The sequence below is a fragment of the Elgaria multicarinata genome, chromosome 15, assembly GCF_023053635.1.
Source record: "Elgaria multicarinata webbii isolate HBS135686 ecotype San Diego chromosome 15, rElgMul1.1.pri, whole genome shotgun sequence".
Classification (NCBI taxonomy): Eukaryota; Metazoa; Chordata; class Lepidosauria; order Squamata; family Anguidae; genus Elgaria; species Elgaria multicarinata.
The window spans coordinates 11,999,927-12,015,371 of record NC_086185.1 but is presented as its reverse complement, the minus strand read 5'-3'; the positions used below and the strand labels follow the sequence as shown (position 1 = coordinate 12,015,371).

At 41.5% G+C, this 15,445-nt stretch overlaps 1 protein-coding gene across 2 annotated transcripts in view; it reads left to right on the top strand.

Annotated features, from left to right (window-relative positions):
• The window catches only part of HDX (highly divergent homeobox), a 40,730-nt gene extending 25,604 nt beyond the window's left edge, over positions 1-15,126 (top strand). For both annotated transcript variants that reach the window (XM_063141782.1, XM_063141781.1), the window contains 5 exons: positions 2,157-2,364; positions 5,858-5,937; positions 6,223-6,306; positions 11,873-11,995; positions 13,592-15,126. In XM_063141782.1, the coding sequence (XP_062997852.1) occupies positions 2,157-2,364; positions 5,858-5,937; positions 6,223-6,306; positions 11,873-11,995; positions 13,592-13,717 (621 nt within the window). In that variant the 3' untranslated portion in view covers positions 13,718-15,126. The remainder of the gene's footprint in view (positions 1-2,156; positions 2,365-5,857; positions 5,938-6,222; positions 6,307-11,872; positions 11,996-13,591) is intronic.
• Positions 15,127-15,445: the final 319 nt, after the last annotated feature.

Below are 15,445 nucleotides of genomic sequence, written 5' to 3'. Positions count from 1 at the left end.
GGGTGATGTCCAGGTGGAAGAAGATTACAATAAAATGGTTAACAGAAATTGAGGACAAAAAGCAAGCAAAGTCAGGCATTAAGGAGCTTTTTGGGCAGGAGAGAAGCGACAGCTCTGCTATATATTTGACTATGTTGCCAGAGCAACAGTTGGCGAAGGAGATCATTTGCAGATGCAGTTACAGGGAAGCCATTGGCAAAATGCCCACCTGGTGGTCTTATCTGGCAGCCGTAGGCAGCAGCAGCACTCTGACAAGTGGTAGGTGGCCCCTTCCCACAATACCCCAGAGTGACGTTCCATTTAGGGAAATCGAGAACTTAAAATGATGGGTCGCAGACTCCTGTTGGAGACCACTCAGTGTTTACCTGGAGGGAGGTGGGCAGGGCAGGCAACGGTGGTCTAAGGATGCCAGATACTGTCAGCAGGTCTGTGCAATTGCTTCAGCTTCATTTGAACAATGCTGTAATAGAATGCTGGGGTTTGTAGGATTTTTTCCCCCCCTATCTAAGCGTGCATAGGATTGCACCCTTAATCGCTTAAAGTAGGTTAGAGTACAATAATCTGAAGAGCGACTGTGATGTAGCCATGTGGGCAGCTGGCCTACAGAAGCCTTAAGTGACCCAACCAGATTGCCAGCTGCCCCCACCCCACCCCACAGCATCGCAGGTTTAGTCACGGTGCATGATGTGTGGGGCTCTATATAAGGAACATAGAAAGAAGAAGATCCTTTATGGGCTGTCTCAGGCCAGCAGAGTCCCAATGTTGGCTGTGGACTTAGGCCTTGTTGAGCTGGAAGGCAGGTGCCAGTGCAGTTCCATAGCACCAGTTTTGAGGCCCTTGGCGACACAGCTACCCAGGAAAGAAATTAGTTTCTTCTGCTTGCAGGTTTTCTAAGCAAGTGTCTGCAATAGTGAATTAGTGAGAGGATAAACATGATTATAGAAGTTCTTCTTTTTGATAACTAAATTTTACTTACATCCGCCACACACTTTGGAAATCTAAGGCTCTTTTGTAGTGATGATTTACTTGTGGTTCCCCACCACTGCCTCATTGTCTTCCTTCAGGAGCTCAATTAAACATTGCTATAATAAAAACATTATCTTTTCAAAAAGACTAAGTAGGCTTCTGGCAAGTGCAGCTTAATTTAATCAACAATTAATTGAAGCATACAGTTAAAAATACTTGATTTGTTGAAACAGTTTGTTTTTCAGCTGAAGAAGCAGTTTATGAGCATTCTGTTTTGGACTTAAATTTCTGATCTGTTGGGCGTTTTGCAATGTCGTTTTCTAAAAATAGAAAGACATTAAATATAAAGATAGTTTGAATGTTGTGAGTGGAGCAGGTTGTATGACATTTTATTAGTGGCATTACATTAATGGATTAAAAAAAGCCAAGAGATTGTGACATGAGGAACTTTCAAATATGCGGTCATGCACTTGAGTCTAAAATGGTAAAATTTCAGGAGCTCTGTACCAGTGAATGTAGTTCTGTGTGTAAATCCTTACTAAGAATGCAGAAGATTGAGCATCTCATCATTAAACATGTCCTTGAAGTCAAGGCAACATTTATTTATTTCAACACTTACATCCTGCTTTCAGCAATATTCAAAGTAGCAAATTCCATGCAAGGAACAGAACAGTTTCAGAGTGAAACTCCAAAAGCCCTCCAAATATATGTGTTTATAAGATCCAGGGCTGAGGAGGTCAGGCAAGCATTCCAGAAAACAGAGCTCTAAAGCTGGTTGTGTTGCACATAAAAGCCCCTATCCTGCATATTCACCTGCCCAACCTCAGTGGGGGTTAGAGCAGGTTCTTAGCAAAAGACTTGACAGGAAGCAGGAAGGAGCACTCTAAGATATACTAGTCCCAGTCCACTTAGGGCTTTAAAAACCGATAACAGCATTTTGAAGTAAGTCCTGAAATAAAGTTGACATCATATTAGGACTCCAAGTTGGACTCTGGCATCTAAATGTATCTATGTATCCTTAGTAAATGTCTCCTTCTTTAGTGCCAGGAGAGCTACCTGACTTCAGTCGCTTTGTATAAGGAAATTGCGATCTCCTAGTCATAGAAATTGTGGGATTTCCCTCCTTAATTTTCCAACTTCCGGTTCAGAGATAACTTCTGATATTTTCCATGTCTGTTTCTCATTACAAGACTTGGATTGGGAATCGGAGACGAAAATATCGTCTAATGGGAATTGACGTCCCTCCTCCTCGAGGTGGCCCTGCTGATTTTTCCAATCAATCTGATTCCAGCAGTAAATCAATACCCATTCCAGGAGATGATGGTTCAACTGATGTGGGAGATGATAATGACAGGAATGATGAAGTATCCATCTGTTTATCGGAGGGAAGCTCACAAGGTATTCAAACCTGTCCCCGGTATTATATTGTAACAAGTGTGTCTTGCAAAATAACAACAGCGTTGCAGTGTGGAGTGCTTCTGTTCAGTGTTCTAGCCAATCAACCATGCCTTCTTCCAGGATACTCCATTACATTCCTCCCCTCCTTCGGTTTTCAGGGTTTTCCCTCTCAACAGATAGATTGGAGTTTGCTCTTATTCTACATGATTTCTGTTCAATCGTGTATGCTACCACAGCAGTTCGAATTTTCATTGTCCCTATGTCCCAGGAAGTATCTTAGCATTTGGATTCTAAATGTATTTGCATAGAAGTAAGTCTAAGTAAATGTATGTAGGATCACAGCCAAAGTTCAAAAAGGTTTAGCTCTGTGGGTAACATCTTTGAAAGACAGGAACACAGAAAGTGATCTTATTCTGAGCCAGACCGTTGGTTCATCTAACTCAATGTTGTCTACACTGATTGACAGCATCTATCCAGGGTTTCAAACTGGGGTCTTCCTCAGCTCTACCTGGAGACATCAGGATTTGAACTTTGGACTTCCTGCATGCTAAGCAGGTATTCTGCCGCTAAGCTATGGCCCTTCTCCAGTGGAAAGCTGAAAAAAGCAACTGAAAATCAAGACAAAAGAAAGTGAAATTTGTCAGAAGCAGGCACATGCTAAATTAAAATGGGGGTTATCTTATATAGAGATATGGAAGGCAAAAGTCCATTGCATATATTCACAAAACGCCATAAGGAGAGAGAGTTGAAACTTCAGGATGCCGTATGCTATTTTCCCCCCTTTAGGTCAGGATGATTTACTCATGCAACTTGATAGATTGAATGCTATGATGTTGCCCTGAGTCTCCCAGAAAGACAGAGTATAGTTAGCTATCTTGTGTTTTCTATGCAACTTCCTTAGTTTCCTCTGAATTGGTGAATGTGTAATTAAGGATGTAGTATGTGGTTTGCTTCCTTCCTCCCAGAGGTATCAAAGGTAGCTCAAGGAAGAGAAGATGCTTCAATGTCTTCAATGACTGTGTCCTCCTCACAGTAATCTACTCTACTGACTCTCATGGGAAAGTGTCTAGGGAATGTATGACCCTTCAAACTCTACCCCTAGTTGGGGAGACAGTCCGGCTAAGCTCGTTGACCATGGTCAATGTGTCATTGCATCTTCCATTGCTTGGTTGAGCATCAGGAAGGGACAGCCCATCCCACCTGGTAAATTCTAATTCTCAGGCTGCTTCAAAGAGAACAGTTGGCCTTTCAGAAGGGAGAGGCATGATGCCACCATCAGCTGAGGGACCTGACAGTGACCCTTTAAGAAGGATGGTGGAAGAACAAAAGAGAAGACAGTTGTGGAAATCTACCATCACACCACAGGTGATAGAAGCAGGATGTAATTAGATTGGAGCACTGTTTTATAAAATAGAAGAAGCAACAACTGTTTCAGCTAGGACTGAATATGTGTTCGCACATTTCACAGGCTTCACGCACTCAGCAAATTGCTCCTGGTGCTTTTGACTAGAACAAATCAACAAAGACTGTGGCTTCTGAACTTCAAAAATAGCCCGTTTCTGGGGCACCTGTGCAGATTTGTACACCAGGCTTGATCTTATCGTTCTGTTTGAACAACTTGGAGTGGGGCAGAGGAGGAAGAGAGGAATGGCTAAGAAGTTGAGAACTGTTAGAAACAAACTTGTGATGGGTCTGTCAAAATTTCAGTTATAAAGAGAATAAGATAACAACGTGGAATTGGTTGGAAGTGACTGAAAGTCTGAAGCTCTTTTCTTTGCCTGGAGGTGAAGGAACTCCTCCAGCAGGAGAGTTGAGAAATAGTCAGAACACTCTGCAATTCAAGTGAAAAGCTGTCTTAATATTAATTGGGTCTGGCACTTGTAGCTTATGATGGAACCATCAGGGAGAGGCAGTGAGTAGACGATAGTAATCCATAGTTGCACAGCTGCAGGATAAATGCCAGGTCTTCTTAGGAGCAGGGAATGAAAACAAACTTGAGATTTTATTTGTGCAAAATGATTATTTCTCCCTCTCACCTTCCTACAATACTGTATACTCAAAACGATTTCGACATAGATAGACAGCAATGGGATACTTCTGGGACGTGAAATGGGCGTACCAATTAGTATTCGCTGCTTAGCCATGTGCTTTTCCTGAGGCTCAGGGGAACTTGACTACAATTAAGATGTTGGACAGAGAAATGTGCTCTGATATAGAGGATCCTTAAAAGGAAAATGGTTTTCTTTGCTAAAAGGCTGCCATGGAGATCCTTATGACTAGACCACAATATTGTCCTCTTTCGTTCTAATAATGACATCTACATAATAGACACGGGAGAAGTAGATAGAACTGCACCTGAGAAACCGGTTGTCTTAGTATATGATTATTTCTTTTGTTTGTTTTTCACACAATATAACAAGTTCCAAGTGTGATAATTAACACGGTCCTTTATTATTTATTGAAATGAAGGTAATTAAAAGTTGGGCCTACTGCATCATCCAGGTGACTTAGAATTCTCGTAACCTTTTGTGTTGAAGGCATTTGGATCACTCTCTGGATGGCATATTTTGAGCTTTTTCTAATTACTGTGTGGGATGCAAACAGACAGAAGTATCATTGAACCTCCAACCCACAGTTGGTCCAGAAGAATACAGTGGTTGATGATATCAACAACCACTGAGAGATCAAGGCGAATGAACAGAGTTGCTGTCCCCTGTCTCCTTCCCAAGAGAGGTGATCCACGAGGGCAATGAAGGCTGTTTCAGTACTGAAACAAGGCCTGAACCTGGATTGATATGAGTCTAGAAAATCCATTTAATCTAAGAATGTCTGGTGTTGAACTGGCATGATCCACTTGAGCACCTTGTCCCTAAACGGGGTATTTACACTCTCTTGTTCCATTGTAAATAGTTATAGTGGTTCATTTAGAACATATTTTATCTGTGACCAGCTTGCTCGTGGTATTCCTCTGCTAGGATCCTGGAATGGTAGTTTTACCCCTGAGGTTGCTAAATGGGGACAAGGGGTGTAATTTAACTGCTTCCTGGGTAGGCATCTCTGGATTTTCACTGTTGATAAGTCAGCCCCAGAACTGTCCAGAGCATGCCTTGTCAAATCGCTCTACTTTTCCCACCAGAACTGTAGTGGAAGCAAAGTGGCAGATGATGGTATTTCATTTGACTCTTCTCTTCCTCTTGGCGATGAGGGGAATGCTATAGCAGTTCTATTGTAGGCCATATTAGATCACTTATCCAGAACCTCCAACTAGTTTGGGATTCTTGACCCTCTTGTTAACTGTATAACCAAATCAGGGGTTATACTGACAGAAGAGGTTATCATGGAGTAACTGGTCGTGATTTTAAGCCCACAGAGGAATTCAGTGTTGCAAAAAAAAAAATGGTGTGTATGAAATGGACAGGTAAACATTCTTTTGAAGGTGTACTGGAATTACTAAAAGCTTATTTAAAATCACATGTTTTGTTTATTTCTGTAGAAGAACACAGTGAAGTTCTTCAGAACGAAGACATGGGCCACAAAGAGGGGGACCAGACTACTGTATCTGCTGATAATGTGGTAGGTACACTTCCTAAAATGTAGTAGTTTGATTACCTCCAATTCATATGATGGTCTGGCCACGAATTGCCACACCAGCATTTTGGGTAGGGCATACTTGGGACTCTACCATGCAAATGCAGAAATTTTACTAAGCACAGAATTCCACATCCTGAAAATCTTTAACTTCATTTTTAAAAAGCACCATTCTTAGCCCTAATGATTGCAAAGGTAGGCTTTGTGGAGGAGTGTCTGGTTCGGTTTTAGAAGTTTGGTTTCAAAACGGTATGCATTGTGTGCTTTCAGAAAATAGAAATCATAGATGATGAAGAAAGTGATATGATAAGTAATTCTGAAGTGGATCAAATGAGTTCTCTTCTGGACTATAAAGTAAGTAAACTTATATTTGTTTTTAAGTAGAAAAGTGATTAACCAACTCCAGCCCCAAATACCTGCTTCATTCAAGCAGTCAAATTAGGAGTAAGGAATAGGATACTATGGCTCCAGGCCGTCAGCGGGTGTTGCAATGAAGTTCATTGAAGCGTCATGAAGTTGCACTGAATGTTCAAAGGACATCCTGGGTTTTTAGAGTGACGTGATCAGAGTTGCTGCTTCCTTCTGTCTACCATCCTCTTATCTTGCAAAAATATGAAACACTGTCTTTCAGACAGGCTTCCTGTTGCACAAGGACCCGTCCCTCTATCTTCCACAGGGTGGTTTGGGTTTGTTTTTTGACATAGCTTTATCGGTATCTCTCTCACATTTTCCCTTCCCCTGTTAAACAAGATTGTATTTTATTATTATTATTATTATTATTATTATTATTTATTTATTTATTTATTTATATAGCACCATCAATGTACATGGTGCTGTACAGAGTAAAACAGTAAATAGCGAGACCCTGACGCATAGGCTTACATTCTAATAAAACCATAATAAAACAATAAGGAGGGGAAGAGAAAGCAAACAGGCACAGGGTAGGGTAAACAGGCACTGGGTAGGGTAAAACTAACAGTATAAAGTCAGAACAAAATCAAGTTTTCATCAAATTTATATTTTCATCAAATATAAATATTAATTTGGTTGTGAATCTGATTCCCCCTTGTTTTAACACACCGTTATACTGCTGGAGAGCTGGTAAAGCAGGAGACGAGATGAGCAATTTATTCTAACATAACGCAATGGAGCAAATCTGCTCCCCATTATTACCAAATGCTGAGAACCTCGCAAGGTAACTTTCTGCTGCTTTAAGTAGGTTCATGTCTCCAGCTTAAGACTTACTTCCATGCCAGAGGGTAGTGGTAGGTACCACCAACTAAAATGACTGTGGCGTTATTATTCTAGGATCACAGACAGATGGCGCTGGAGCAAACATTTAGGAGTAGGGGACTGATTTCTTTGAAGACAGACGTTCTGTGCCAAATTCAGCAGCTTGTGGATTACAGTGTAACGTTTGCTTTTGATGCAATGTAAGCAAAGGCAGTTGGAAATGGTGACAATTGCTATTTTGTGCCAAAATTGCAAAGGTTACATGTGTACATAAGAATTGGGGGTGGTTCATTTTCAACTCAGATGCCCTCAAACAAATTTCAGTTGGTGTTAGAATAAAGAGTGCATTTTGTACGAGAACTTTACCTAGATTTAAAATGAGCGGAGTGTCTTTAAAAGTGCACAATGCATGTGTAATAGGTCCACCCATTAATTTCCTGAGCTCTGCCTTCAGGATAACAGCAGTGCTGAATGAATATAGATGCGGGGGGAAGGGGAGAAATGACCTTTTCTTAATGTCACTTGTCACCAAACTGAATGACTTGTTGTGACAGCATGTCCTACAGAACCCCATTTGTTTTCTTTATTACATTTTGACATAAACTGTTAGTCTTCCTAACCATATTGCCCCCGCATAAATGTGGATGTTTGGTTGGACTGGGCTAAAATCCGAGCTATATGGCTGACCCACACACTTTTATTACCCTTAAGAAATCAGGTGAGCAGTTTAAAATTGTGTTTATTTTTATCCAATCCTTGAAATAAGTGGGGAGAGTGCTTTCTTATCAGGAAACATATGAGCCGCAGGTATTAGTTCTGCTTGGAATGAAATAAATTCAGACGTAAGGTATCTGGGTGGTAGACTCTTTGATGATTTAAACCAGGTAGTGAAATTAAATTATCAAAATAAAAGAAGAAACCAAGGGATGGTGAAAGTTAAAGCTATCACAGCTTGTTAAAATTCAGCTATTAAAATGACAAACATTTCTAACTTTGGTGGGTTTTTTATTTATGGCTTTACTTTTACTTGTGGACTACAGAGAGATATTGGGCTTTTGAGAAGGGTAACTTGGGAGAGAATAAACCTGCTAGAGTAAAAGTGGACAATTTGCAATCATCTCAGATTGAAGGGAGCTTGGCTTTTCCATGTTTGAGATATTATTTTGTAGCTGAGTGATCACAGATGAAATGTTAGATCATTAAATTGGGTTGTTTGATGGAACTGGAACTAATCACAGTACCTTTGGATGCCCTTCCTTGGTTGAAAAAGAATAAGATCAGCAGATCAAGTAAAACATACACAATTCCCCTAATTTATTTTGCCATCACCAGCCCACTCTTGTGATCTGCTCCATAAGGCAAAAAAGTTGGGCGGGATCTGATCTTTGTGACTTTCATCGTTGCAACGTTAAAATTTGTAGTAGTGTTGCAGCAACTTGGGACAGTAAAATTTTGCCATGTCGGCCTCTGTATGATTGATGTGGCTAGAGAGAGGTGCACGTGTTTGGGAGGAGGCCAGAGGAGTGGCAATACTGAGGGAATAATGCGGTTCTGTCCATATCATCCCCCCATCCCGATTTTTTACACCAGTACAATGTTACTACACTGTGCACCATTGTGCAAGACACAGAAACACTGAGAAACGCAAGTAGCAACACACACCCCACAACCAGCCAAAGCAGACTGCAGGATACAAGTGCTGCTGAAACAACAGCCTTTCACAGGCACCCAGAGTTTTTGGCTAGTAGGTAGGTAATACAATCACACCAACACAAACTTTGTTTGTTTACTAGAAAAGGTCGTTGTCATTCAAAGTTGGGGTGAGCACGAATCAGACCTGCAAGCTCCACAATATTCTTCACACAGGGCTTAAATTAATGGAATTCACGGTTACAGTGATGGCCACTTGCTTAGATGGCTTTGAATGGACATTAGACAAATTCATAAAGGTTAGGTCTATTGTCAGTTATTGGTTATGATGCCTATTTGGTACAGAGACAGAATGCCACTGAAAACCACTTTCTGGTGGGAGGGGGGGTATTGGAAAATGGCAAGGGAGAGCTGTTACTTTCATATTCTGCTGATGGGCAACTAATTGGCCGCTATGAGAAAACTTGGTCAGATTTTCATAAAAGTATAATTGTACTTGACATACTTTACTTGTCCAGATTAGATTTGTTTTAATGTTCTTTGTGTGTCATACACGTGTGTGTGTATTCCTGTTATATTAAATGAGGAGACATGTTACAGCCGATCCTTTAATAGCCCCATTGTTGAACTTCCCCTGTCATACATCTGCTCTGCCCACAAAATATATCTGCCAGAAAGAACACTGTGGAGTTCTAATTTGCAAGTCATCCTCTCAAATGAAGGAAGAGAAATCATTCATGCTTGTTGAAATGGGTTCTCCCCCCACCCTTCACGTGCTGTCTTTCTTTCTTCACACCTTTCATTTAGGAAGGCTCACGTCTTTTCAGGGGGGTGGGAGAAGATCAAACACTCTTAAGAGGAATAGCACAAAGATAACTGTGCACTATTATTTCTAGTGTCATAATCACAGCAGTGTTTATTGAATGAGCTCAGTGGAACATCATTCTTGTGCCATCGCGTCTCGGGTGATAATTACCATTTTATTATTCCTAAATGCTTATCTATTCTGTGTAACTTGCACTTTTCACCAGGTAGCTCAGCAGCAATATAGATATAGGAAACTGTGGGGTACAGAATGAGTGAGACTCAGCAGGACAATCTATCACTGAGCAGAAAGATGGAATCATAGATTTCAAAGGAAGAAAAGGTTCATCTCGTTCTCCCTCCCTCCATTAAGTTCAGATTCACTCGGACCGGTGCTACACCTAAGGGCTCCATTCCCCTCAGGCCTTGAGGAAGGCAGTCACATCCCCATCTTAGTTATAAAAGCTGTATTTATGGAGGGGAACAATATACTGTCTGATCCAGTGGTTACCTCCCCGCATGGTCTATATCCCTCAGTTCTTACCTGCATAAGGCTTCCGATGCAGCCTCTTTTGCACTCCTTTTGCAGCCTTGTACAGTATTTCCTCCACCAGGGAGTTGTATTCCGCCTAGGCCCACTCAGGCTGGAGCTTATGTCGCTCTTCCTCCTGCCAGCAACAGGAAGTATCTACACTCCTCCTCCAAGAGCCCACTCTCTGGTCCAAGGTCTCTTCTCCCCCTAACTCTCCTTCCTCGTTCACTCATGTAGCTTCCTCTTTCTCTTCCCTACTCTCCTAACCTTGGCCAACCAGACCTTGCCTTCTTAGATTCTAGAGCGATAGGCCCTGCCTTTCCTCTTTCTGTCCCTCCTATCTCTGTTTGACACTCTCCAGTCTTGGCTCATCCTGTGAGGCTTGGCCCACCAAGCTCTCTGTCCTCTGCTTTGTCCTCTTCTTGCCCTTATTGGCTCTTTCTCTTTTTGGGCTTCCCATTAGTGCTTTGTGGTCCACACACATCCATTAACCCATGTAAACCACATTGTGTTGGGCATGTCAGGGTTAGAGAGGGCTCTAGGTGACTAAACCAGGTGCTAGACATGGGACTATACCAGGTGACTATACCAGGGCCAGTTAAAGGTTTTCAGGGGCCCTGGGGCAAGATGCTCTCGGTGGATCCTCGCATCCTATCTACATTTATTTCTAGTCAATCAGTGGGTCCATAGACTATTCAACACCTTTGCCATTATCTGTTTGCATGCTTCTCTCTCTGGGCCTAATCTACACCATCACCGCAGAGAGAGAACAGGACACACAAAAGTTACTTCACCTTGTTCTCCTCATTGCTCACTTATTCAGAGAGGGCAGGTGAACAGGCAGCCATAGCAAGGGGAAGAGGCAACAGGAAAATGAAACACAGGCATTGCTGGTGAGCCCCCTGCTGGAGTGTGGGCCTTGGCAGATACCCGATAATGCCAAGCCCTGATGCCAGCCCTACTTCCAAATTAGGGTCACTGCAATCAGTAACTGGAGCTGGAATTTCAGCTGAAGCCTTGGTTGCTGCAGCTAGAAGTGTAGCTTTCTCCTCACCAGTAACGGATGCTAATGCTGCACACCTGTTCCCATCTATGCCTGAAGAGGGTTCTGGAACCTGAGTAGGCTACTTCCCAGTTCAAGCCCTAGGACACTTTGATGGCCTCAGGTAGAGAGCATCTGTGTTGCTAAGTCTGGCAGAAAGGAGAATTATTTGTAGTACGTAATAATCGGGTGCTCAAGAAATGGAAGGTGATCACAGCAGTCAGTTGTAATACTTCAGCTGAATACCTATTTTTAATGTTTCATAAAAATGATTATAGTTCATGCTGCCTTTTACTTGTTGATTTTAGTGTTTAATTTGATTATATTGTTTGATATTCTAATTTCTTATTTACCATTTGTTGCTCTGAACGTTTTTATTATAGAGTGACTCATAAGTTCAATTAAATAAATAAAATTGTATATTGTTCCATCTCTTTAAAAAAAAAAAGCTCAATAGTGCAATTCTGTCCCTGGGATTTTTCTTTGAATACTTTCATTTTCTCCAAGTATAAAACGCCATTCAGTTCTCACCATTTATCTTCAACTAGTATGCTTAATTTAAAAAAGAAGGGGGGAAGCTATGGGAACAGTTAAGTTCATTATTCTGACACGCTGAAGATAGTTTTAATAGTTTCATGTATTATTTTTTCTCCTTTTAGAATGAAGAAGTAAGGTTCATTGAAAATGAACTGGAGCATCAAAAACAGAAATATTTTGAGCTGCAGGCTTTCACTCGGAGTTTGATACTTGCCATCAAAACTGATGATAAAGAACAGCAGCAGGTAAGACCAAGCAAAGAATAAGCAGAAGAGAACTTTAGTCATATTTTGGCAGTTTTCAAGATGCTAAAGCTCTGATCCAATGACACATGGAAGCTCCGGTGTCCACATGAGCTCCCGTGTTTAAAGACTTCCCTGTTCACTTCAGGGACAGCAGCATCTCCTCACACCTAATGTGTGTATCATACACACGGAGTATGATACACACACACACACACACACACATACACACAGAGTGTGATACACATCTCTTCACACCTCATGATACACTCACGGAGTGGGTACTGCCACTGAACTGAATAGGGAAGTCATGGGAAGTTTCTCAAGTGCATTGAAACTTGGTGGACTGGCTGGGATCAGGGAGTCTGCATTTTATCTGCCTTTGTGTCCAATAGTAGTTGGAAGCTATGGAAATCTACCCTTCGACAGAGCCTCAACACAGCATTCTTTCTGTCACTCCATTGGCTCAGCATCACCTTTGCCTCCCTTTACACTTCTGCAGTGTGGATCCATACTGTATTCCATCATTACCTCCCCGGCTTTGTGTGTGTGTGTCCCTTTGTCCTTTCCTAAGTAAATGTTGATAGTTTAGAGAAGGTGATAGTGGGTAAGAAATCAGTTGCCTGTCCCTTATAGCTGACCATCACATAGACAGCGTTCCGATACAAGTTGGTCAGATCTCCATCCCAAAGAGATTCTTGTAGCTATGCAGTCTGATCCTCTCCGAGTTTACTCGGAAATTATTTCCAGCAATTTCAGTAGAACCAACTCCAAAATAAGTGTGTAATATTGCGCTTAAGCCTTTTTAGCCTGTAAGCTTGCAATCAAATTAAATAGTAATTAATATAATTAGTGTACTGCACCTAATTGTTAAGTTGCTTTATATTTTTTATTTGTTTAATCAATATATACCCTAGCTTTCCACCATAGTATTCAAAGATGCTTACCTTCCCCTGGCCTTCCCCAATTCACTAACTTGAAGATGTATTAGACCACAACTCCCATAGCCCCTAGCCAGTGTGGCCAATGTGTTGGGCTACAATACATCTGGAGGGCACCAGGTTGAGAAAGGCTGCCTTGCCCATTAAAACAACTGGAATCTGCAACAAAATGTTGCGGTGCAGGAATGCTCCAGGCATCAGCATCCTGTGGCCACTGAACATCCTCAGTCCTCGTTGAACTGTTCTGAGAGGGTTTGCCTCCTTAAGATACTTCAAACTTGTGTGTGGATTGTGTCATTTTGGCTACGTAAGGCCCAGCACTTGGAGAATTGAGTGAATTCACTATTAGGATATGATTCATTTACATAAATTATAAATCGAGTCAGTCACACAATGGGCAGATTAAATCCTTACAGATTTATACATAGCAGCAATTCAGCCATCATTTATAGGGTGGATCTGCAGTACTGTGAAATGGTGTGTGTGTTACCTCCTTCCCCTCCACCAAGCTGTCTCTTTCCTTCCATTTTCCCCGTTGAACCAGAACAGTGCAGGCCACATCTAGGCCATGACGTGGGATGGTATTATTTTTGTTTCACCAAGTATTGCAGCCCACCAGAGGCCCCAGCAACTTATTTGTATTTTATATCTAACCCAGGCACTCCTCGCAGATTTACCTCCGGAGTTGGAAGAGATGGATTTCAATCATGCATCTCCAGAACCTGATGATACCTCATTCAGTTTGTCATCTTCATCAGAGAAAAATGCCTTGGACAGTTTGTGATCCTTTGACAAAGGAAACAAGACGACGTAGTTTGCCTAATGTGTATGTTTTGAACTACTTCACGTTTTGTTAGGCAGTGCCCTTAAATATGAAGGGGAGAGATGGGGTGGGAAGGCAGACTAGCAACCTTGTGTAGTGGGTGTGGTTGACGGTAGCTGCAAATTCAGAATTTTGTTTTTGACAAATGTGAAAGTTACTTAAGAAAAAAAACTTTTACTCTTCTAGCAGCTATGCCTTGATGGTGGTGCCCTTATACTAACCTGCATTTAATAACAAAACCCGGATTGGAGTAGGCGCCAAGAGTGGAAGAAAAGTTGCCAATTATGCTAATAATTCAACAATATCTTCCTAATCTAGCCCACCAGACCTGTTCAGTCTGATGGTTTGCCTCCTCTTGTACTTGCCCCCTTCTCCAGATAGGTGGACTCATCACTGGAAATTATGGGCTTCAATAGATCAGTGGGTAAAAGTTAGGCCTTTACTGAAACGATGATCATTCAAACCAGGGATCGAGTTAAAGAAGTGCTTTTTTAAATCTGTACATAACAGCAAATCATTGTGTCTTTTCTTGTCTTCACCCTTACCTAATGCCTGGGAAATTCTTGGAAAAGTAAACCTATCTAACTTAATTAGCTCCAATAAATTACTTAATGTATTGCAGCAGGTGGAAATTCTAAATGAAAATAGTCGGCTGTTATTAAAAGTGTTCATTTGTTTAGGAAGGCAACAATTTACAATAGTGCAGGGACTTCACATAATGTCCCCCCCCCCTTAGAACACCCTGGGGATATGTGGCGATAAAGCCAAAAAGCTATCAGTGCATACACAGATCCGAAGGGTGTGTGGATTCTTGTAGTTCATTTACAAGCAAGGCTCAAAGCTGCTCAGGACTACGGTTTTGTTACTTAAAATACAGCCTTTCCCCCCATGATTCTTGGTAGAGAGAGTGAGAGTTAGAAGAGAATTGCTAAGGAAGCTGAAGTGCCCGGTGTATGTTCCAGGATCTGCAGGCCTGGCTTTGAGAAGCAGGAATGGAAAATGTCCCCAAAGGAAGTACTTACGATATTGTAATTTGGAAAACTGCTTGATCGGATTAGAATACAGTTAACAAACAAACAAAAGCTGACTTATGAATTTGCTCTGGCGTATGGGCCAGGGAATCAAGCAGCCCCAACTTCCTTGAACTAACTAGGCAATTTCAGAAGGCCATGCAAAACTGAGGTCAGTGGCAAACCTAAATTCGTAACGGTTGTTCATAATGAGTCTTGAGATGTCCAGTGCATAAATTGTCCATTTTCCTCTTTGCTAACCAGTGCTGAGGACTGAGTTTGTTTTTAACCTTAACCGTTTTCAGACTTTTGATCTATGTATGCTATGTCTTTGATTGGATAATGAAAATATTAGCTATACATTTGTATGGTTCAGGATATTGTTTCTCCCATGAAAATATAAGAAAAATAAGATCTGTTGCCAAAGTACCATAGCACAAACAAAAAAGGCACAGTTTTTCTCCTTTGGGAATTGTAATTTTTGGTAACCAAAACTGCTGTTAAAGAACTCCGTCATCCTACTCCTAAAGCAACCTTGCACAATGTTTGTAAGAGCCACTTTTGTATCTTCCTCACTCTGTTCATTGCCGTGCACTTCTGCTATTTCCTATCTTTTCCACCTTATCTATCTGCCTTCCACCTAACTGACCTCCCCAGCTTGAAAAGATCCAGGAGAAGC